General features: G+C 44.4%; 1 protein-coding gene across 10 annotated transcripts in view; it reads right to left on the bottom strand.

Annotated features, from left to right (window-relative positions):
• Positions 1-23,197, bottom strand: part of dlg1b (discs large MAGUK scaffold protein 1b) — a 166,502-nt gene extending 143,305 nt beyond the window's left edge. For 6 of the 10 annotated variants that reach the window (XM_079530381.1, XM_079530385.1, XM_079530384.1 and 3 more), the window contains exons 1-2: positions 22,280-23,197; positions 19,566-19,697 (exon numbers count right to left, since the gene is read on the bottom strand). In XM_079530381.1, the coding sequence (XP_079386507.1) occupies positions 19,566-19,697; positions 22,280-22,298 (151 nt within the window). In that variant the 5' untranslated portion in view covers positions 22,299-23,197. The remainder of the gene's footprint in view (positions 1-19,565; positions 19,698-22,279) is intronic. The other 4 variants (XM_079530380.1, XM_079530388.1, XM_079530387.1 and 1 more) reach the window with 1 other exon arrangement.
• Between the last annotated feature and the right edge of the window lie 253 nt (positions 23,198-23,450).

A 23,450-nucleotide genomic window follows, 5' to 3' on the forward strand; every position in this document is an offset into this window, starting at 1 on the left:
CCAGCGGGAATCGAACCCAGGACTGTGAGGCGACAGCACTACCGACTGTGCCACCGTGCCACCTAACTTTTTGTCTTTTTTCGTAAATAACGCCCTAACTGATCATACAGCAGCGTCAACACAAAAGCATCAAATTAACAGATCTACAAGCTCAAAACACACATTTTGAGCTTGTATATCTGCTACTTTTGCAGTTTTTTGTCAGGTGAAGCCTGAAAAAAATAAAAAACGTTATATTTGGCCGAGAGACCCTCTGCAATACCCTTGAGTTCCCGGACCCCCACTAGAAGACCCACTGTCCCACACAGCAGGGTTGATTTTGTCGACCAAAACTATGACAAAAAATGTAACACTAAATATATTGACAATTTCGTCAAGAAATTCGTCCAGTAGAATTAAAAGACAAGTCAATTTATGCTTGGTTGCATGCTGAAAACAGCCAATCTACAAGCTCACAACACGTCGCAAAGTTAGTCCGGCTAAGTCAACTGTACATTTAGTCGACTAAAATCTTATATTTAGTCGACTAAAACTAAACTAACACTAAAACTTTAAAATCAATGTTTTGCTGTCAAAAGCAACACTGTCCCACACAATCTCCCCTGGTCTCTCCCACACTGCCACCGTTACTCTGTGTAAACATAATCACAGTAAACCGGGGAGTGCCCTCCTATTATAAAACAGGAAGTAAGTAACAGAAATACTTCCCCAAAAAGGTAAGTATACGTAGACGGACAAGACGGCGCACGTCAAAACTGTGACGAGAGACTGCAGGGGTTTCACACATGCACAGGGATTAAACAAAAAACAATGTCAACTCATGACCTGATCTGCGTTTTGCGCGCACGCGCGCGCACGCACGCACGCACGCACGCACACGCACACGCACACACACACACACACACACACACACACACACACACACACACACACACACAATTACTGTAGCACAAAATGTAAAAGGGTTTTCTGGAAGATTGAACATGCATATTGCATTCTATTGCTAGTTTGACCACTTCAAATTCTCTTTAATTAACAAATAACCCCAAAAACAGGCCAACATGCTTTCATTATAGCAATGAACGAATTGGGAATTTACATTTTTTTAAATGCAAAAGTAAAACATAGGAAACTTTATTTACTATATTTAATTTACTCATGACCTATAAAAATGAGTCTGCGACACAGGAATGGGTCCCGCCCCGCTGTTTGGGAAACAGTGCTTCAATCCATGTACATGTAAGAAATGTAAATGTAAGGAAAACTCAAACACATCAAGTCTCTCTCTCTGTCTCTCTCTCTAACAGCAGTTGTGGGATTACAGACTTGGGGTAATGGTCGTGTCAACAGACAGATTACATTGTGTTCAGTCCAGTGCATACATATCTTGGAGTGCCTTGGGGGGGGGGGGGGGGGGGGGGTAGTAGATGGATGTGGGTGGAAAAGGAGGGGGGAGGGGGGGGGCTGTGCAGCAGCAATCTATTTTTCATTAGCAAGAGCTGAGACAGAGCAATGGCAGTGCGAGCAATGAGCGTGCAGGGAAATGAGAGAGAGAGCGAGAGAGGTCAGAAGAGGGGAACAGTGTGCGTGTGGGCGTGTGTGTGCGTGTGTGACTGTGTGTGTGTGTGTGTCAGTGCGTGTGTGTCAGTGCGTGTGTGTCAGTGCGTGTGTGTCTGTGCGCGTGTGTGTGATAGAGAGAGAGAGAAAATGAATGAACAGACCGTGAGATAGATGGGAGAAGGATTCCCATGCAAGCTGCGCAAACATCCTAGTGCAAGACCTGTGTGCGTGCGTGCGTGCGTGCGTGCGTGCGTGCGTGCGTGCGTGCGTGCGTGCCATGCATGATGCATGGACCTGCCTTTCTCTAAGACAGAGTGGTTGAGGAGACAACTTAACACACCTTAACCCTTAGACAGATTACTACTGGAAAACACGTGGAGTTTTGCATTAGTCTTTTCTGCCCTGTACGTGATTTTCCGTAGTTCTCTTTTTTTATTAATACCAATATATTAATTCGGTCCGCACCTCTGTATATAGTATTGAGCATAAATATCAACTACATTTCCCAGAATTCCCGTGTCACGTGACACACGTGTATGCTTTCCTATTGGAAACTGACGCCCAGCCCCCAGTGAACAGGGGGGTTGGTTGACTCCTCCGAGGTGGGCACTGGAGGAAGAGTTTTTCAGCCAGGTTTGCAGTCGCCGCAAAAAAAACAATCTGAAAAATGATCCATCCGTGTCCAGTGGCATTCTCCAGTCCCAGACCGTTGGCCGGGCTGCAACATCCACCCTCGCGGATTACACGTGTGCAATGTTTTTTCTTCTCCCCACCGGAGTTACCACCAAGGCTGATGCCTTCGCTAAAAGGTAATTTTATTGTATTCGAAAATGCCCTAATATGACATGTCTAGTAAGACGATCCCTATATTTGGCCCGAGCCGACCTAGTGCTGATATCAGATAGATGTGGTAGAACCATATATGGATAGATCTAACTGGTTTAGTCATCGTGACATGCATAGTCGGAGAATATATAACAAGGGTCGGTACTATAGGTGATCGACGTAGCTAACAAAAACATCTGATCAAATGAATGTATTGTACTGTGTCTTTGTGGGCCGAATCGTGGCATCGTGGCATACAAATAGATGTTTGTATAATTAGTATCACGATAAAATAATATGGCGACGTTAGAATGACACCACCAATGAGTGATCGCGTGTAATGTAGCTGCCCAGCGTATATCCAGCACCATCACGTCACCACATTCCACTGGCTGTTGGCTAGTAGTAGTTGCTAACAAACACTGCACAAATGGTACTGGCTATTGGCCGGGCCACAAGCCCGGGCAATAGCCAGTACCAATGTTGCTGGATGATTGCGACGCAATGGTGCTGGATATACCCTGGGCAGCTAGCTACATTACCACCGATCACTCATTGGTGTTTCATTCTAACGTTGCCATATTATTTTATCGTGATACTACTTATACAAGCATCTATTTGTATTTGTCATGCCACGACTCGGCCCACAAAGACACTGCACAATAAAATCATTGATCGCCAGCAGCCGGGTAAAACGCCATGTAATAGTAGCGTGCACTGACTACAGCTAAAATGTTTATTTCTTTTTATATATTTAGAACTGGCATCAGATGAGGAGGAGGAGGAGGAGGATGAAGAGTCAAGACTGCGATGGCGTTCTCCGACACTGAACCGGATTCATTCATTCATTCATTTCAGGGGGGGGCAGTTTTTGGGTGTTTTTTTTATTTAGCCTACTCACACATAACCTGACTCCGCCAGATGGGGCAGCAGAGAGTACACTGGGTTCCCCCCTCCTGCTCCCATCTGGGAACTCTCAGGCAGACTTGAGGCCCGGCCACAAAACGGCCTGGCCAATCAGCAGCAGCTAGAAGCGAAGTTGCTCACAAAACGGCCTGGCCAATCAGCAGCAGCTAGTAGAAGCTAGAAGCTGCTGCTAGAAGTTGCTAGAAGCTGCTGCTGATTGGCCAGGCCGTTTTGTGGCCGGGCATCAAGTCTGCCTGAGAGTTCCCAGATGGGAGCAGGAGGGGGGAACACAGTGTACACTCTGCTGCCCCATATGGCGGAGTCAGGTTAACTCACACACACACACCGTCAAGGACTGGGTTTGGGGACATTTGGGAGGAGTAGCTCTGATCCATAGCTCTAAATGCGCATTTAGAGCTATGGATCAGAGCTAGGGGAGGAGTAACTGTTTTGTATGTAGGCCTATTTATTTTCTGTAATATTTATCATTTTATTATGTTAGTAGTCGTAAAAAAATAAAAGACGCTTTTACAATGAGTTAGACCTGTCATGACTATTTTGTTCACTATTGTGAGGTTTATTGTATATGACTAAGCAAGTTTCAACTGTGATTTACTCTGTAACGGTAGATGGTAATAACTCAATTTCTTTTTTATAATACAGTATACATTCAAGTCTATATTTTGATACATATCATGGGCACCAAGTCATATCAAAACAATGTCCTTGGATGTGTTTTTTATCAAAACTGTGTTTCTTCATAACAGGTTTTTGAGATACATGCATGAATAGACAAGGTACTGGTAAGACTATGTAAACATGGTATATATCAAAATGTGCGTTAGAATGTCTAATTTTACCCCAAAAAAGAATTGAGTTTATATGATGTTCCAATTTCAGAGCTATGGGGACTTTTAGCTGGATAGGTCAGATTGATCATGACTGACCATGCTATTTATAGATGGCAAAATATCTACAGTGGTACATGTGAGAAACTTTTTATTTTATTTTAATTGAACTAGACAACTCACCCTTTAAAATGAGATATTGCATGGCTATGTATGCCCAGCAGAAAAAAAGTTATTTAGAAAATAAAACTTCAACCGGGCATAACTTTTTTTGGTTGTCCTAGAAACAGAAACAGTGTAAATGCAGGCTCTTTTAAATGGCTTCCAACACAAGAACTAAACATTTTATCAACTCAGTTCATTTTTTTCCTGGAAGCAGACAAGTCAAGCTTTCTCTGAAGGTCTTTCGTTGTCACACATTCACAACAGAGAATTTTCAATAAATCATTCAAAAACGCCATTCTGGCCATAGAGAAGTCTACCTACTATATAGAAATCCTTGAAACGCTCAAAGAGTTAAAGGGATATTTCACCTTCAAACATGTTTGGGGTCAATTTATCGTCTACTCATGGTTTTGTGAGCACACCGGACAGCTGCAGTATTTACATATTTGATATTCATTTTATCAGACACGCCCCTTTCCTATATCTATATCCACTGTAACTTCAAGATGACTGAGATTATCCATCTATGCGTGAGGGGGCTTAATAAAATAAAAAAACAGAACCAAGGATGTTTGAAGTCTGATGAAATTCATATGAAATATCTAAATACTGAATCAAGCAACTGAAAAGTGTCTGGGGAGAAACACAGAAGCATGAGTAGACGTTAATCATCGAGTGCCGTGATTTTACAGTCTGATGTGTTAAAATTATGATTTTATGTGGCCACACCCACCGGTTCATTAAGTATACCTGGTATTCACCTTAGCACCACCCACCTGAACTTAACACTTTCAGTGCGCCGTCTTTCTTTTTTTTCCAGAATAAGGGCGCTAGAGTGCCCACTGCCAAGCAGATGAGGCAGATTTTACTCTGTAAAGTCCCGCCTTCCATTTCCCCCCAAAACCGTGAGTTATAATCTTCTATTACTACTTTGCGCTGTCACATCTCAACTCTCTCTAGAAGCGTTTATATTCCAAACCAGATGAGTGGTTAAAGGGGCACTTCATCCCTTTTGCAACCAGATCTTTTTTAATGATGTTTGGAAGACAAGAAACACTTTCCTGGGGGTTTTTATGTGGGTAATATGCGTTTTTAGATATTTCAGTATTTCAAAGTGTCCATGGGCTCCATGATGTCATGGACACTGGGCTCACTTATTTCCTGGACTACATGTTGTCTCAGTAAGACATCCCTCCCCCTATCCACAAGGAGCAGTGGACCAAAGCATTATAGGAATTGTAGTCCAGGAAGGAAGTGAGCAAAAATAAGATCTGGTTTGCAAATGGGGTGAAGTGGCCCTTTAAGTCACACATAGTGTTAAGCCTTAAGTGCGTTGTATAATAATGGGGGAGGAGTTAGGGTTATGATGTCACAAAAATGATGTACCAGTATTTCGATTGGGCCTTTTGACTAAAAGGCTTCCAGCTTTCAGGATTTGTTTACAAAGCCTAAAAGCCAAACAGATTTGATTAAATTTTCTCTTTCATAATCACAGTATCACACATAGGACCACAATACACCTACTGTAAATTAAAACATACCTTACTAATAATACATATGTTATGGAGGCAGCCATAGATAAGTGGGTAGACAGACCGTCTGGGAACTGGAAGCTCCATGCCATGGCCTACGTGTTAAAGTGCTCCTGAGCAAAAAACTTAACCCCTAACTGCTCAGCGAGACCAATACCACTCCTAATCGCCACCCCTAACTGCTCAGCGAGACCAATACCACTCCTAATCGCCACAGTAGGCGATCCTGCATAACTTCCGGGTATAATTCTGAGGGAAACATTCGGCAAAACATTGCAGATCTTTGCTGACGACTCAGCACTCCTGATCTCGGGGGAGGAATGCAGGTTGAGGAAGCTCTCAGTTCAGAACTCACCAAAATCCAAACTTGGCTTACCGATAACAAACTCTCACTACATCTTGGAAAAAACAGAATCCATTCTTTTTGGGTCCAAACATGCTCTCAGTAAAGTAAATGGAAATGATTTCAAGGTCAGAGTTGACGACATAGTAATCTCCAGCAAAGAACAGATTACATATCTTGGCTGTATTCTTGACAACAAACAGGTGAAAGCATGGCAACAAGCCAAGGGTAATCAAAAAAGTAAACCAAATAACAAGATTTCTGGGCAGAATTTCCTCGTCTGTCAACAAAAGTGCTCTGAAGACTCTAGCGGGATCCCTAATTCAGCCCTACCTTGACTATGTTTGCACCTCTTGGTTCTCAAACATCCCTATGACACTAAAGACCAAGCTACAAACCTCCCAAAACAAACTAATTCGACTACTCCTCGATCATGGGGCCCATGACCCATCATTTTGCAACCCATTTTGATAGTCTAGGGTGGCTCCGGGTAGAAAACAGAGTTAAGCAATTGAAATTGGGACTGACATTAAAAAATGTAAATGCAGCTTCGCCCTCTATGCCCTCTGTACCCGCATACCTGACAAACTACCTAAAAAAAAGTGAGTGACTCCCACACGCACAATACAACCCACTTGTACCCACAATACAAGAACAACAACAATCTGTACCGCCCACTTTCAAAACAAACATGGGCAAATTCTCCTTCTACAGCACTGCCACCCAAGTGTGGAATGCCCTGACTCCCTCCCTCAAAAAATGCAAATCCCTGGCGTCCTTTAAAACAGGCCTGTAAATCCATCTTTCAGCCAAAGGGCATATTTTTGGTATTTCTACCCTTTATGATGATTTGATTTTTCTTGTTATTTTTCATGTCATGATTATGAATTGAATACCCAGGACCACAAGGACTTTTTTCGGTAATCCCATTGGACATGTGTTTGACTGTACCCTGTACTGATTACATTTCTGTTTGACTGTACCCTGTACTGATTACATTTCTGTTTGACTGTACCCTATACTGATTACATTTCTGTTTGACTGTACCCTGTACTGATTACATTTCTGTTTGACTTTACCCCTGTACTGATTACATTTCTGCCGATAAAGTATTCAATCAATCAATCAATCTACAAGCTCACAATGTGTCGTGCGACACGTTAGCTTGTAGATGAGCTATTTTTGCCCAAGAGATTTGGTGTACGTAGATTGAAAAAGAACGCACAAGTACAGTTAGTGCAAGTACAGAAGTGATGAAATGACATTGATAAATTCCAAATATTATCAAAGCATCCTGTGGCACCCCTGGACTTGCATTACGGCCCCCACTTTGAGAAACCCTGTACCACACACGAAAGCATCAAAAGTAGCAGGTATGCAAACTTAAAATGCACCACAAAGCATTATGTATAAATAATACCCAACTAAAACCCAAACTCACTCTCTCTCTCACTCTCGCGAGTCCCACGTGGTTACACACCCACCATCTTACCTCATCAACTCCAGAGACAGTTAAGATATCTATCTGAGCCGTCTGGCTACTGCCTTGACTTGGCTGCTGCTGTGGCATGTTTAGTTCAGCTCTCCAACCAAGATAAGGGGAAGGAAGACAGCCTTTGGGCAACAAGAAAGATAAAAACCAATTCAGCTAGTTTTGGGAACACTTTCAAGGAGACAGACACTGAGAAGGCATTATGAACCATGTGTTTTACCATCTGAAATTCAAATGCCGGAATATTTTTTTTTAAATCTCAAAATAATCCAGATTTTGTTTTCGTAGACCACCTTTCCTTACAGTGGAAAACTGGTCTGGAAGCGAGGTAGCAGCAGGCAACAGGTATAGCCAGCCAGATACTGCTTACGGCACTTAGCAAGGACACTGTCACTGATCCTCTTCTAACAGCGTGGGTTTTCATCAGGTCAAGTGCACACGGCTTCATTCAGACAAAAGGCTATTTAATTCACTTCACTTTCTCTGCTGTACTTGTAATCCTCTCCCATCGCCAAGGAGCTCATAGGTCTTGCAGTCAACATTTCTGTGACGCTCATCAAATGTTAACTGGCAGTCCACACCTGTTCCACACCAGCTATGAAACTAACAGAAACTTGAAACTACTGAAATGTATGGAAAATGAAAGAAATGGCTGCGATGTGACACATTGTGAGCTTTTAGATCTGCTATTTTCAAATGATTTTTATACATGTGAAAACGAGAAAATGAGACATTCTGCACAATGAATACTTTCTACTTTAAATACATATTGATGCCAATACTTTGAATTCCGGACATGTCCTTGTAACAGAGTACTTCTATATTGCAGCATTGATACTTAAGTAAAAATTAAGTAAAAACTGTGAGTACTTTTTCCACCACTGTTTGAACCTATGTGTGCCTGTTCCCAAACAGTGGTTGTTACAGTGGGATTCAGACAACGGAGACTACAAGCTTGAACATCTTTCACCTATAAAGACATGTCCAAAAACAGGGACGTCAGGTTGAAAAGTGCTTAGCCAGTTCCCCATGTAAAATACAGAGACGTCTCCGGAAATGTACCGGAATCTTTTCCGTCCCTCTGACTGCAACTCTTTGCTGTGTCCTCGGCCAGTCTTGTCTGTCCGTTGTTGGACTGCCAGTAAACCTGACTTTAGCAGCCAGCCGGCCAGCCAGCGATGGGAAACTCAAACAGGCCGGACCGCATTCCTGCTGTTCAGTTGGTCTCCCTGGCTGGCGCGCTCCACTACAAGCAGTTACCCCTCGTAGCAGAGCAGTCTTTCCCTGGACCCTCTCTCTACACAACTGGGGGGGGGTAGTGTTTCCTGCAGGAAAAAGCTTTGGCATGGGGCTGGGGGCTTTCTGGCGCGCGGCCTAGACGAAAGTTTTGATTAATTAATTAATTAGATTGGAAAATTGCTCTTGTATTGCTGTATTGCTTGACACTGGAGAGACACTGGGGAGGCACTGGGGACACTGGGGAGGCACTGGGGAGGCACTGGGGAGGCACTCAGGGGGACACTGGGGAGGCACTGGGCAGACACTGGGCAGACACTGGGCAGACACTGGGCAGACACTGGGGAGGTACTGGGCAGACACTGGGGAGACACTGGGAAAGCACTGGGCAGGCACTGGGGAGGCACTGGGCAGACACTGGGGAGGCACTGGGCAGACACTGGGGAGGCACTGGGCAGACACTGGGGAGGCACTGGGGAGACACTGGGGAGACACTGGGGAGGCACTGGGGAGGCACTGGGGAGACACTGGGGAGACACTGGGGAGGCACTGGGCAGACACTGGGCAGACACTGGGGAGGCACTGGGGAGGCACTGGGGAGACACTGGGGAGGCACTGGGGAGACACTGGGGAGGCACTGGGGAGGCACTGGGGAGGCACTGGGGAGGCACTGGGCAGACACTGGGGAGGCACTGGGCAGGCACTGGGCAGACACTGGGGAGGCACTGGGCAGACACTGGGCAGACACTGGGGAGGCCCTGGGGAGGCACTGGGCAGACACTGGGGAGGCACTGGGCAGACACTGGGGAGGCACTGGGGAGGCACTGGGCAGACACTGGGGAGGCACTGGGGAGGCACTGGGGAGGCACTGGGCAGACACTGGGGAGGCACTGGGCAGACACTGGGCAGGCACTGGGGAGGCACTGGGCAGACACTGGGGAGGCACTGGGCAGACACTGGGGAGGCACTGGGGAGGCACTGGGCAGACACTGGGGAGGCACTGGGCAGACACTGGGGAGGCACTGGGCAGACACTGGGGAGGCACTGGGCAGACACTGGGGAGGCACTGGGCAGACACTGGGCAGACACTGGGCAGACACTGGGGAGGCACTGGGCAGACACTGGGGAGGCACTGGGCAGACACTGGGGAGGCACTGGGCAGACACTGGGGAGGCACTGGGCAGACGCTGGGGAGGCACTGGGCAGACACTGGGGAGGCACTGGGCAGACACTGGGGAGGCACTGGGCAGACACTGGGCAGACACTGGGCAGACACTGGGCAGACACTGGGGAGGCACTGGGCAGACACTGGGGGAACACTGCATGGGGAGGCACTGGGGGGGGGGGGGGGTCACGATAATATTTTTCACAATATTTTAAAAACAAAATAATTTTCCAGACTGATTTATCTTCCCCCCCAAGCTTTTTTTCACAATTATTTGCAAAAGTAGCATTACTTTTCATGTAAAATGACCTAATTTCTGTGCAACAACTATAAACATGCTTTCTTGTTTATAACCTAGCTTGAGTTAAAGGTGATATAGACACGTTTTCAGCCAAAATTTAAAATATATATAAATGTATTTTTTTTGGCCTTTTTTCCCTCCATCTTTCCCTGTATTATGATGCTGAGGTGTTCTCCTGCAACAGCACACTCTCCCTTTGGCCCCCTCTGGCTGAATGCACTGTTTATATCCACTAGTTTACTAGACGGGACGTCGGGGGGGATTTAAACTTTTAGCCAATTGCAGCGCGAGGCTGTGACAGTGTATTCAACCCAGCAGTATTACAATGACAACGCGATGCGATTTCATTGAAATTTATAATATTATCCCCATATCTTAGTTTCACCAACATTGTTCATGTGAAATGGTATGTTTATGATTTAATATGTAGGCCTAAATTATGAGAATCGCTATGTATAGCGCATGGTTGGGTGGTCCGGCCGGCTTGAAGCATGCATTCAACCTGCTCGCCAACGGGACAGCCGACGCGGATCATCATAGCGATTTTTCTTCATTGCAATGAATAACCGTGGACAGAGTAGTTCACATGAACGATGCTGTAGTGGCTGGGGTATTTGAGGGGAAATATGTTTTATATGCACGATTACAAATAAAAGAATTGAATTGAGAGCCAGTGAGTCTCCTCCGCTACTTCCTACTTCCTCATTTGCGGGACTCGTCGTGTCAGTCGTGTGATATTGCGATTATGCTACAGTTACCCTTCAAAAAACATGTCAACTCAATGTCATTGTTGTAACTAAGATAGATAGAAATTAATACTTTTTTAATGTCATATTTAGCCATACGAGCGCAATATCCATAGCGTCCCTCCCAGCAGCAACAACAATCCCATAGCCTGAAGTGACCTGGCTCGGCCAATAGAATGACAGGGGTGGAGCTATTTGAATTCTGTGTACAAACACTGGAAACTTGTCTATCAGCTTTAACAAACTTAACATGTAAAAAAAGCTTTCTTTGATGGCATCTTAGGATAGATGTAGACCATTTAACATAATTGCCTTCCTTGATGTATTAATGAGCATCAACGACCATCACCTGGGTACAGACACATGCAGCTCCCCTCTGCAGGCCTCTACTACTGAAAGTGACTGCATGGAGTCTGTCTCATTTCTCTCCAAAAGCACTTGAATATGATGGAATATGATTAAAGCTCACATTTCATATCACACACACCATGATTCACTAGCCCCCCTAAAAAAGAAAATGTGCAAAAAATTGTGCAGGAAACCCTGGGGGGGTCCCCGGGTGACAGTGAACAGTGAAGTGACAACAAAAAGGATAAGACCATTACTGCATCAAAAGTAATCAACAAACTGTACTATAAAAACTGGTCAAAACTTGTCCAAATGGCCTGCTTTACAGCGTGTCGCAGGTTCGGGTCTTTGCTGCGTGTCCTCCCCCTGTCTCTCTCCCCCCTTTCCTGTCTACCTCTGTTACCTGTCAAATAAAGGCAAGCAATTACCATATTATTACCAGCTGCTTTTATATTTGCAGCGGTGGTGGTCCACAATCAAAAATAGAAGATCTACAAGCTCCCAACGTGTCGAGATATGAATATGCATTGTGAGCTTGTAGATATTATTTTATGTTTTATTATTATATATTTTGTAATGGAATGGTTTTGGTCATACAAGGTTTCCACCTGACAGCAATATATTGTTCTGTATCAGTATGTCAGTTTGATCAGATTCCATTCAAATTGGCTACTACTGTATGACTATGCCTATGAATTCCACAGGCCTTGTTGGGTATACAACAGAACTGCTCAACTAGATGGTGAATAGTCGTGAAGCGGTCGTCTACATTTCATGATCATTGTCTAACCAGCTTGCTAAAGCAGCTGGTACAAAGCCCCAATAAAATATCAAAAAAATAAACTGATATTTTTCCACAAAAAAAAGCAAACATTGTGAAAATAGCCGATCTACAAACTCACAACGCAGCGCGAAGCGACGTGTTGTCAGCTTGTACATCTGCTATTTTCATTAGTTTGGGTACCGGGCAAACTCATTTCTCTTTTGGGTCTTGAGCTAAAAGGTTTGGGAACTATACAAGCGTTATTCCACAGGGTTGCCAACTGCCAACTGTCCCTGGTCCCCCCCCCCCCCCCCCCCCCTTCACACACACACATACACACACACACTTTGAGAACCATAATTCCTGGTAGTATATTATAATCGGTCATGTTCGTTTCTTTGTTTGCCAGATAAATTGAAAACACATGGACATGAAACGTGGTTGAGAATGGCCAGGCTGCCACAAAGAGATTATTAACTTTTGGGTCAGACGGGATTAATCAGGATCTATTTTATTGTCACATCACAGGTTTACAAGTGTAAAACAGCGGGTGATTTATTTTTTTATTTATTTTTTACATAAGAGAAATGGAAGAAAAAGGGGGGGAGAAAGGGAGAGAGATCAATAAAAACTATATAAATAAATTAAATATTATCTACATAGAGAAAATGAAACAAAAGACAACGCGTTGTACAAGGGATTAAGGTGCAAAATGTCAGCGTGTGTACACTCACACTGGTGTAGTCCACAGGTAGGTACATTTAGGGAGTAAAAAGAAAAGGTTAAAGTCACTGTGCCCGTTATAATCCACAGGTAGGGTTTGCACAACCAGGTGCATTTGTTTAATTACATCTTAATTCAGGTCAATGCCAGGCATCATTTACTGTTGTGTTTATGCTGTTTGTCGACTCATTGCTGACAGACTGAGACACTGTAAATGATGCAAGACGCACAATGATGCAATACAGTATGAATGGAGCAAAGTAATGTGGGGGGTATAGAGAGAGAGAGAGAGAGAGAGAGAGAGTGCTTCCACATGGATGACAGTGAAAGTGGCCAATGCCAACAGGCCTCGGGGGTTAAACGCCATACAATGACTGTCTTATGATACAGAAATAACATCCCAGAGGGAGGTATGAACTGAGGTTATGGATATGACTGTGACATAACCCCCCAGAACAGCGTGGCTCTCAAACTAACCATTGTCATGTACAGTATGGCCAGTGGTTCCCCCCGGTTTGATATGCATTGGGCCACGGATCCTCATGTGATCCTTACGCGGGTCAATTTGGTTCCATTTAGATAAGGTTTGGCTACCCCTTGTCCATTACCCGAGTAGAAACGATTAATAGACAGGATACCATTGATATGGTTTCTTTTCAGATGTTTTCCATGAGCTTTCTATCATCTTATTCTATAGTATGCCGTGTCACTGAGCAGTATGGGTTGAGGGATTTCTTTCTCTTTTTTGTCTTTGTATTTTTTCTTTCATTTTTTGTTTTCTATAAAAGAAAAATGTATTTCATATAATAATGTTTGTTTAATAATTTATAATCTGTTTAATAAAAACCTATTTGACAAAAATTTGGTTCCAATTGAACACTCCCAGAGTTACAGACCCCGTAAGGGTCTCAACAATAAATCACTGATTTGCGGACCCCCTGGATCATCCCCGCCCGGACCCCTTGGGGCCTGTACCCAACATTGAATGAGATCTACTTGTAAAGTTGGTATGTAATCTCTTCTCCATCTTTCTTCCTTTTGTGTACAACAAAGCTGTAATACCCTTAAAAGCTTTTATTAAAATAGAGTCATATTACATAGTCATAGTACAGTATAGGAAATGTATCGTCTACAGTACGTCGGGTGGAAACCTCATATGTCCAAAACTGTTTCAGGATTCTGTACAAATAGTAGCAAAAGTAGCAGATCTGCTACCTTGTATCCTTTCGTGTGACGCTGTAGCATGATCAAGTAGGGCGAAAGAAAAAGCAAACGATATAAGGGAAATACATGAAAGCCGCCTCTGGCAATAACAGTCACACAAATCTCTGCCTCTTTTTGGGAGTTATATGGTAACCGCGGCTGCTACAATAACCTCCTGCCAGCCACACCCTTCTAATCCAACCATGCAAGATGACACATTTTTTCCTCAGTGTTCAGTAGACAGTCCCCCAGTCTTTAAGACACCACGTGTCTCACAATGGAACAGTGTGTCTGAGAGACGTTCACCTCTACGACTTCATGCACCATTAGCCTATCTGGAGACCTACCAGAGACATGTCTCATCCTATGTCTCTCCTACACTGTCCCCCTACTACTGTCTGTCTCTCCTTACTCCTACACTGTCCCCCTCTCTGCTGTCCTACTACTGTCTGTCTCTCCTACACTGTCCCCCTCTCTGCCGTCCTACTGCTGTCTCCCTCTCCTACACTGTCCCCCTCTCTGCCGTCCTACTGCTGTCTCCCTCTCCTACACTGTCCCCCTCTCTGCTGTCCTACTGCTGTCTCCCTCTCCTACACTGTCCCCCTCTCTGCCGTCCTACTGCTGTCTCCCTCTCCTACACTGTCCCCCTCTCTGCCGTCCTACTGCTGTCTGTCTCTCCTACACTGTCCCCCTCTCTGCTGTCCTACTGCTGTCTCCCTCTCCTACACTGTCCCCCTCTCTGCTGTCCTACTGCTGTCTCCCTCTCCTACACTGTCCCCCTCTCTGCCGTCCTACTGCTGTCTGTCTCTCCTACACTGTCCCCCTCTCTGCTGTCCTACTGCTGTCTCCCTCTCCTACACTGTCCCCCTCTCTGCTGTCCTACTGCTGTCTCCCTCTCCTACACTGTCCCCCTCTCTGCTGTCCTACTGCTGTCTCCCTCTCCTACACTGTCCCCCTCTCTGCTGTCCTACTACTGTCTGTCTCTCCTACACTGTCCCCCTCTCTGCCGTCCTACTGCTGTCTCCCTCTCCTACACTGTCCCCCTCTCTGCTGTCCTACTGCTGTCTCCCTCTCCTACACCGTCTCCCTCTCAGCTTTCTTACAGCAATCATAGTCCCTTTCTCTCTCTGCTTTCCCGTCTCTAAAACTGTCTCTCTGAGCTTTCATACTGTATGCCCCTCAGCTTTCCTACAGTGGGAGGGTCTTAACCAACTTGTTAATAAAGTATTCAATCGTCTGTCTGTCTGTCTGTCTCTCCCACGCCGTCTCCCTCTTAGCTTTCCATCAAGCGCTGAGTGTTGGTTGACATTAGGGGTGTGTCCCTGTGTTGTCTTTCTCCACCCACACAGTAAGCAGTGAAACCCCCGCTAACTTACTGCTATCTGACCCACACTTGCATACCAGGCCAGTCCATGACTTAACACCCCACTGTGACCGCACAGCACAGCAGGCCCACAACAATGGAATGGAACCATGGAACGATGCTGAACAGAGTGCAGCCCATGCCAGATTTCAACCTATTGAGACCTGAGGCTGATTAAAAAAAACAAAAAAGTCTTCCAAATCCTAACGGTTTTCTGTTTCACAATTCTCAAACTTTTTAATGTCAAATGTATTCATCGCAAAATTGTTCTGTGCCAGGGACCCCCAGAAGCAAAGATTTGAGTTTAAAATCTTTGCTTTAAAAATATAGCCTCTATACAGTATATTCAAAAATAGCAGATCTACAAGATCATAGCGCGGCAAGAGCTTGAGGTTGCACAATAGTGATAAGATGTTGCCAAAAGTCACATAATGACCTGTCCGATATATCAACCTAAAAGGTGAAGTCAACAGCAAAGAAGCTGAACAAAACTAAATCTTCAGTTCTACAGTTTCAAATAAAAGAGATTTGGTGGAGCGCTCGCCTTTGGACCACAAGGGAACACGCAACCGTGTGTATGACCGTGCGTACTCTTGAGAGCATACAGTTCCGACAAAATCTTATCCAATGACAACAAAATACTAAAATAGTCTATGTTTTGGGTCCGAGAGGCTAAATCACATCAAATGGTGGTCCGTTGCTCAAATACCGAATAAATAATGGACCTTGATATGAAAAATGTTGAAAACCACCGTCCTCCTGCATTCTCGGTTGATACCAACAATAAGCCTCTCCGTCTGAATTACTTAGAGACCCCCGGTCGACTGAAGGCCTCTGTCCATATACTGTATACAATAGCTGGACAATTTTCAATGATGCCATAAACACATCTTTTCAACTCTCACTTTAGAATTAGGGGATCGAATCCTAATGCATGCTATCGATAGATACAATACACCATGGCACAGTGGGCTTGCTTCCACCCATGGTTAGTGTCGAAGTGTCCTTGAGCAAGACTCTGAACCCCTAATTGCTCCCGATGTGCAGGTTGGTGCCTTGCATGGATTTCACCGCCATTGATGTATGAATGTGTGTGTGAATGGGTGAATGTAATGCACTATGTAAAGAGCTTTGGATAAAAGCGCTATGCGTTCATTATTACAGCACAGTAAAGTCCTCAGTAAAACTTCATATAAAGTTGGGTCTATATAACGCGTCATAATCACATATAATGCACTTATAAGGCTGCATAGGCTGAGCTTATAATGCACTTATAACACTTCATAAAACCTTGTTATAAGTTGGCATAGGCTAAATGATTACTAACATTTATAACAAATATTATGAAGCCTTAGAAGTGCATTATACATGTGATTATGATACTGTACATTAATAGACCCAACCTTTATGTAAAGTGTTACCAAATCCTCAGTGCCGAGTGCATCCTTAAACTCTTTTAAATGACGTCACAAGAAAGCAGGGCCGTGGACCTATGATGACAGCTGTGAAGGGCTTCTTTGGCATTGTTGTAAAGCACAACAAAGACAAGCCAGGCCAAAAGAGCATGTGTATGGAAACCTTATATGTCCAAAACAGTTACTTTTCAGGGAATGGGGGGGAAAGGAGCTGTGTTTCAATGGATCCAATGTAGTTATTCATGGATGAATGTGCGATTTGTGAAACAGTATGAAAAGGAGCCCACCACACACTAGTGCAGTTTCCTAAACAATGAACACAAGTTATTGTTCCTGCTGTTCTATACATACTGAGCAACCAGGTGAAGAAATCACACACTGAAGCTAACCTTTGCTTTTACATGAAATATCAGACTATTAAGATTTCAGGGAAGACGCTTCTGAACATATTTGTGAGTTTGACCACTTCAAATGCTCTATTCTTAAAACAATAACCGGAAATAAGCTCTCAATAAGCTCTCAATGTGTTGCATTGAGAGCTTGTAGATCGGCTATTTTCGCTGCTCCGATGACTAAATGACTGAAATCAGTTATGGCGACTGAGAACTTGAATCCATGAGTAATTATGTAGTTATTATTTATTCACAAGCTCTTGTTAATACCTTTCATTAGTTATATACTAATACTAGAAAGCCACAGACACACATAACCACTTATAGCAAAATCCAAACTTCACTACCACTGCGGTACAACCAAGTGCATTCATTTACAGAAGAAAATAAATATGGAGATACAACATACAAGGTTTCTGCCAGAGAGTGATGACAGTGATGTTCTATGTTATTGATGACCACTAAAGCAGCTCTGTGAGACTGCAGAGCTACACATTACATTTCCACTGACAGCAATGGTGGTGCTACCAACTTCCTTATGGTCGCACCAGCACATGATTAGGTTGCACCCTTTTTTTCCCTTGTTTGTGTTGATCCGGTAACAAGTTTAGACTTGCCTGCAATGGATGGGTGACAGTGCCTACAATACACACACACACACACACACAGCACAGCATTCCCCTCGTACCGTAACCGCAGGTGAAAGTGTTTGTATACATGTTGATGACATGAATTATTGTTAATTTTCCATGCTATGTTGATGAATTGAATACATAGGACTGCAATGGAAACAAGTCCCCAGGACGTTTCTGTGTTATTCTTTTAGCCCTAATGTCTTACCGTACCACGTGCTGATTACATTTCTGACTAATAAAGTATTCAACAATCAAAAAAAGGAGTGCTTTTCCTCCGTCACTGGCTCAGTGTGTCTTGAGTTGGAACATCTCTCCTCCTCGGCTGGCTCTCTCCCTCTCCACCACTCTCTCCCTCTCCACCAATCTATCTCCTCAACGTTTTATCTTTACGCCGTCTAGACTCTGCATTCTGCAGGGAACCGTCTATAAGTGCGTCTGTGTTTTTGGAGCTAATCTCACAAACCGCCTGACCAAATTTTCTTGTTTTGTTTAACACCCTAAAAGCCCCATTTCAAACTGGGACCTGCGAAAATAACAGATGATCTGCCCAAAATAGTCAAGGCAGGTTTAAAGTGGTTAAGTAATCAGTTGCAGACCGCTTCATCTTTTGAACATGGCAACAACTCAACGGATTGTTTCATGCATTTCACTATACATACAGTACAGTACACACGCATAGGCCCATTGATGATGAAAGTGCAGGTATATGGAGAGGCTGAATGAAGAAAAGGTAGAGGTTTTTAACCACTTAAACCCCTGTAGTCATAGGGTGCATTCACACCAGTATATATGTTTTACTGCAATTAAAATGAATCCTGCTGCATATTGTCGGAAAGTGTGCTTCGTTTGGGTGTGAAGGCTCATTTGAATTCTGGTGCGGAACAAACCAACGCATCACCAAAAAAAACAGGGGCTTCGATTCAAAGCACACCAGATGGCAGATTACCGCAGGTGTGAATGCAATCGCCTCAAATATAGGGAATAAACCAAAGAATGTGCCATTGTGGGAGGAAGAAGTTGGTATTTGGCACACGATGAAGAAGGAGAAGGCATAATTATGCAGCGTAAAGATGTCCCGTGGACATACGTGGTCTAATGGGGTAGTTTATGAATTGAACACATTCATAAAGTTTCCTGCTGCGGTTGACAAAGCCCAACGCGTGTGAATGACAAAACGCACCAAATAAAAAATGCAACAATGATGCAACTTTACGCCCCAATCGCACCAAGTCTAAAGGTGTGAATGTGATCTTAAAGAACTGCACTTGAGCTACAACTGTACTCTGACCACATTTTCCATCTACACCAAATCTCTTTGCCAAAAATAGTAGATCTACAAGTTCACGATGCGTCACGAATGTGACACATTGTGTGCTTGTAGATCTGCGTTTTTTTTTTATATATATAAAAACATGATCACCATGCACTTACATGAATGCAACCACGTGAATTTTTCGATTCACACTTTCATAAAAACTGTGGGCAAACTGTGTAGCCTGGATACCTGAAGTGGCTGCGTTACCTTCCTGTTGAGTCGCAGCTGTCTGTCGCAGCTACTGTAGCTTGAATTCTAATTTGAAAAGAGAACGCGAGGCGGGTCTTACCTATGAGAGCTTGGAACAGGTTGCTCTGGAAGATGTCGATGACTCTCTGGATGGAGTGTCTGAGTTGTCTGTCTTCTGTGTGGTTGAGTTTCGTCCTGTACTCCTCCAGCAGCAGCATGGCGCGCTGCGCATCTACACACACACACACACACACACACACACAATGCAGGAGAGGTAGACGTTAATACACATATATACATTATGTCCAGCATGTGCTTCTTTTTATCTTAAATTTTGATCCCACGATTTTTGCAACCCCTTTTTTTCACCCAGTGTCAATTGTCTAATGTAATCCTGGGTGCTACACTCCCTCTGCTCCCCCCTCTGGGGAGAGCCTGACCTCATGCGTCCTTCCATGCATGAGGAGTCCAAGCCGCTTCTTTGCACCTGACAGGGGGGAGTCCAAGCCGCTTCTTTGCACCTGACAGGGGGGAGTCCAAGACGCTTCTTTGCACCCGACAGGGGGGAGTTTCCCAGGTTGGACGTAGCACATGGAAGCCAGGAACACGTTATTCCAACCAGTTACTTTCCCCTCTATCAGTGCCAGTGATTCAACCCTTTTTCGGACCCCCAATTTGAGGGACACAGAGACCTCCAGAAGGACACAGGCATCCATTTAGTATGAAATCTTGAGTGTTAATTTAACTCAGTGTGAAAATGTAAATGTGTACACACTCAAGAGTTACAGAACCGTAAGGATGATTTGGTGACCAACTATCAATCATTTCGCTGGAGACCCCCGGCACCCCCTCAGGGACCTTGGACGCCACGTTGATAACCTCTGTCACAGAACAGTGAGTCTCAAAGTGTGGTCCAGGGACCCCCAGTGGTCCTTGAGGGGGTTCCCCCAGCAAAATGAGGAGCGGTTTGTCTTTACTAGACAGAATTTAACCTACACTCAAAAGTTCCACAACAGAAATAAGCTCTTGAGCTTTGTGTGCTTTGACATACACAAATAATATGCATTTTGTTACTTCCCTAATAGGTGGTCTTTGGGGATTAAGGGACAATAACATGATATCCAATGAAAATGAATGGAGAAAAAATTATGGATAAAGTTAATTCAGTGTTTTAATTTAAAATTGTGTCTGGGCCTAAACAAAACAAACAGGGAAAATGTGAGTGCCAAATCAAAATACAACAAAACTAAAAACCCACCAACTGAACAACAGAAATAACGTCTCTAACAAAAACAAACCGTTTTACACCAACTATCAAACAAATGCATGCAGGGGGTGGCACTCACATCTGATTTTGAGTTTCCCTGATAGAAACAGAAAATGCTTAACAGGACGCTGACACGCTGACTCACTCTCTCCGCTGTTTGAGACTGTTGTAGAATTGTGTACTAAATCTACAGCAATCTTCTCCTATGGGGGGACCCCCATAAGAGAAGACTGTCACAATATATTTTTCAAATGGAGGTCTCAGCCCTAATATGTATCGATTTGGGGAACTTTAACATGAAAAGGTTTAAGAACTGCTGTTTGGGGATAGTATAATTTCACATAGCAGAATACACATGAATAAAATATAGCACCAGTGGGTTGACGGTCTGTCTCTCAGGTGAAGTGAGAGACAGATATCCCTGTGCCAAGTTGCCAACTATATGTATTCCATGTGTAATAGTTTAAATAACGCTGTGCTTAAACTACTATATTCACTGTATTCCATTTGTAGTTTCAATAACCCTGTGTTCACTGCGAACTAGAACTACATTTATTCAATTTGTATTGTATAGTTTCAATAACACTGTGCTAACTAAATTTAAGTTGTATAGTTTCAAACAACCTGTGATAACTATATTTATTTATTCCACTGTAGCTATAGTTTCAAACTTTCAATTAAGCTGTGCTTCTGCTTGCATACCGGTAGTTAAAACTTGTATAGGTTCAATAATCCTGTGCCAACTGGGCACAGAGTTCCACTTGTATTTCAAAATGTAACATAACAGAGAGGATGAACTTGATCAACTCTCGGCGTTCAACAACTGTCCAACATTCTACGGCAGGTTACAACGTCGCCTGGCATTATACAACCGTGTAATACAATGTAAACATTGTACGGCAGGTTACAATGTATCAGAAGTTCAATGGGTGACGCTGCAAAGCAGCTACAATGAAACCCCAAAAGTAGACTTAACAACTGACTTGTGGTCAGCCAAGGTGCCCCATAAACAACTTGGCTAGCCACTGTGGCTAGCAGCTAGCCTGCCTACTCCAGGCTGACTTTAGTTCAGCAGACCATACAGACACGTCTTATTGAGAACATTAGTCAGGTTATTGTAGACACGTGTCCGTCACATAAGCGACATGTATGAATTTCCGCTCAGGTGGCTGCATAACGTTAGTTACTCCACTGTATCGTTTTAGCAATGCTAGCAGGTGGTGTTGCGCCGAGTTTGGTGTCCCCGTCGGAATCTGTGTCACCTCGAAGTTAACCAATGATTTGTTTTAAACCCCCGCCGCGTTCTGATTTCATTAAAACAAGTTCCTTTCCTAATTGGTTGGATTATACGAAAGTGCAAAACAACGTCGTAAAAACAAGCGCTCATGGTAGGTGTTTTGACAGCTTGGGTTGGGTTTCCCCTGACTGTCAGAAAATAACGTTCCCCCCATATCCCCCCAAGTTGAGGGAGAGTGGAGACCGATTCTGACGGGGACACAACATAGGGCACTACACCACCCGGCTACAGATAGGTGAAAGCCGCTTACCTTTCTTCCTGACTGGCATGATGAAGAGGAGGAGGAGGAGGAGGGTGGTGGTGTGTGTGTGTGAGAGAGTGGAACTCCCCACCACACAGTCTGTTATAGATCACTTATGTCTCTACACGCACGAACACACACGCACATAGATAGACTTACACACACACACACTGACACACGCGCAGCACTTTCACTTTTCCCCGCTGTCCAAGTGTGTGTTCCCCTGGACTGGGTTTAGGAAACCCCCTCCACGGTTCGACTCCCCCCCCAGAACACACACTCACACACACTCTCCAACAAACTGTGGAGACACACACACAAGATCCAGACCCGAAGGATCCCCGAATTAATCCAGGTGTCCAGAAATTATCCAGAAATGAACTCCTGAAGAAACCCGCCCGAGTATCGAGCACCGTGCGACGTGCGTCCGTCCAGCCGTCTTGACAGCTGACCAGGGGGAAGGATCAGGATCAGGATCGTACGCCGCGATCAGCCGCTGTGTGGCCGGCAGGGCTGCTGCTGCTAAAGCCCCGGTCCTCCAGTCCCGCCCGCTTCGTTTCGCTTTGATGCTGCTTGAAAAAGAAGAGTGAACTCCCTCTCTCTGCTGGACTGGTGTGTGTGTGTGTTGTGTGTTGGCCGTGCACGCACGTTCAATCTCACGCACGCACAGGTGATGAATGTTGTTGGAATTGGAACTCCACCACGGTGACTCTTCCCCGAGGCTTTGATTCGCAGCTTTTTGCGAATATAAATACAATAAAAAATAAATAAACTCTTTCAAAGCTGCAGATCTTGTGCTTACGGTCCCGTGTCGTGTCGTGCGGTTCCACCACTTTCTTTGACACACACACTGTCTGTCCCCCCCTGTGCACAATAACGGCTGTGTGTATTCGTGTCAAACTTCTCCCCGTGTCCCCTCCTCCTTTTTTTTCTTTCTCCTCTTTCCTCCTCCTGGGCATAGGGTCTGAAAATTCCAAACTTTCCTCCAAAATGGCGTCTCGGAGAGTCTCGAAATAAAACCATGTGATTTCCGACCGTAACACCCCCGGCTGCCCAATCAACTTGCTCACCTAAAAACAAACATCAAGGAGGAGGAAGAGGAGGAGGGGACATGATGAAGAACTTGGGGGTTTCTTCAAGTAGCATAGGCAGTGTATTGTGGAAGAAACAAGACTAAGAG

Source organism: Electrona antarctica, assembly GCF_951216825.1.
Source record: "Electrona antarctica genome assembly, chromosome: 19".
NCBI classification, from domain to species: domain Eukaryota; kingdom Metazoa; phylum Chordata; class Actinopteri; order Myctophiformes; family Myctophidae; genus Electrona; species Electrona antarctica.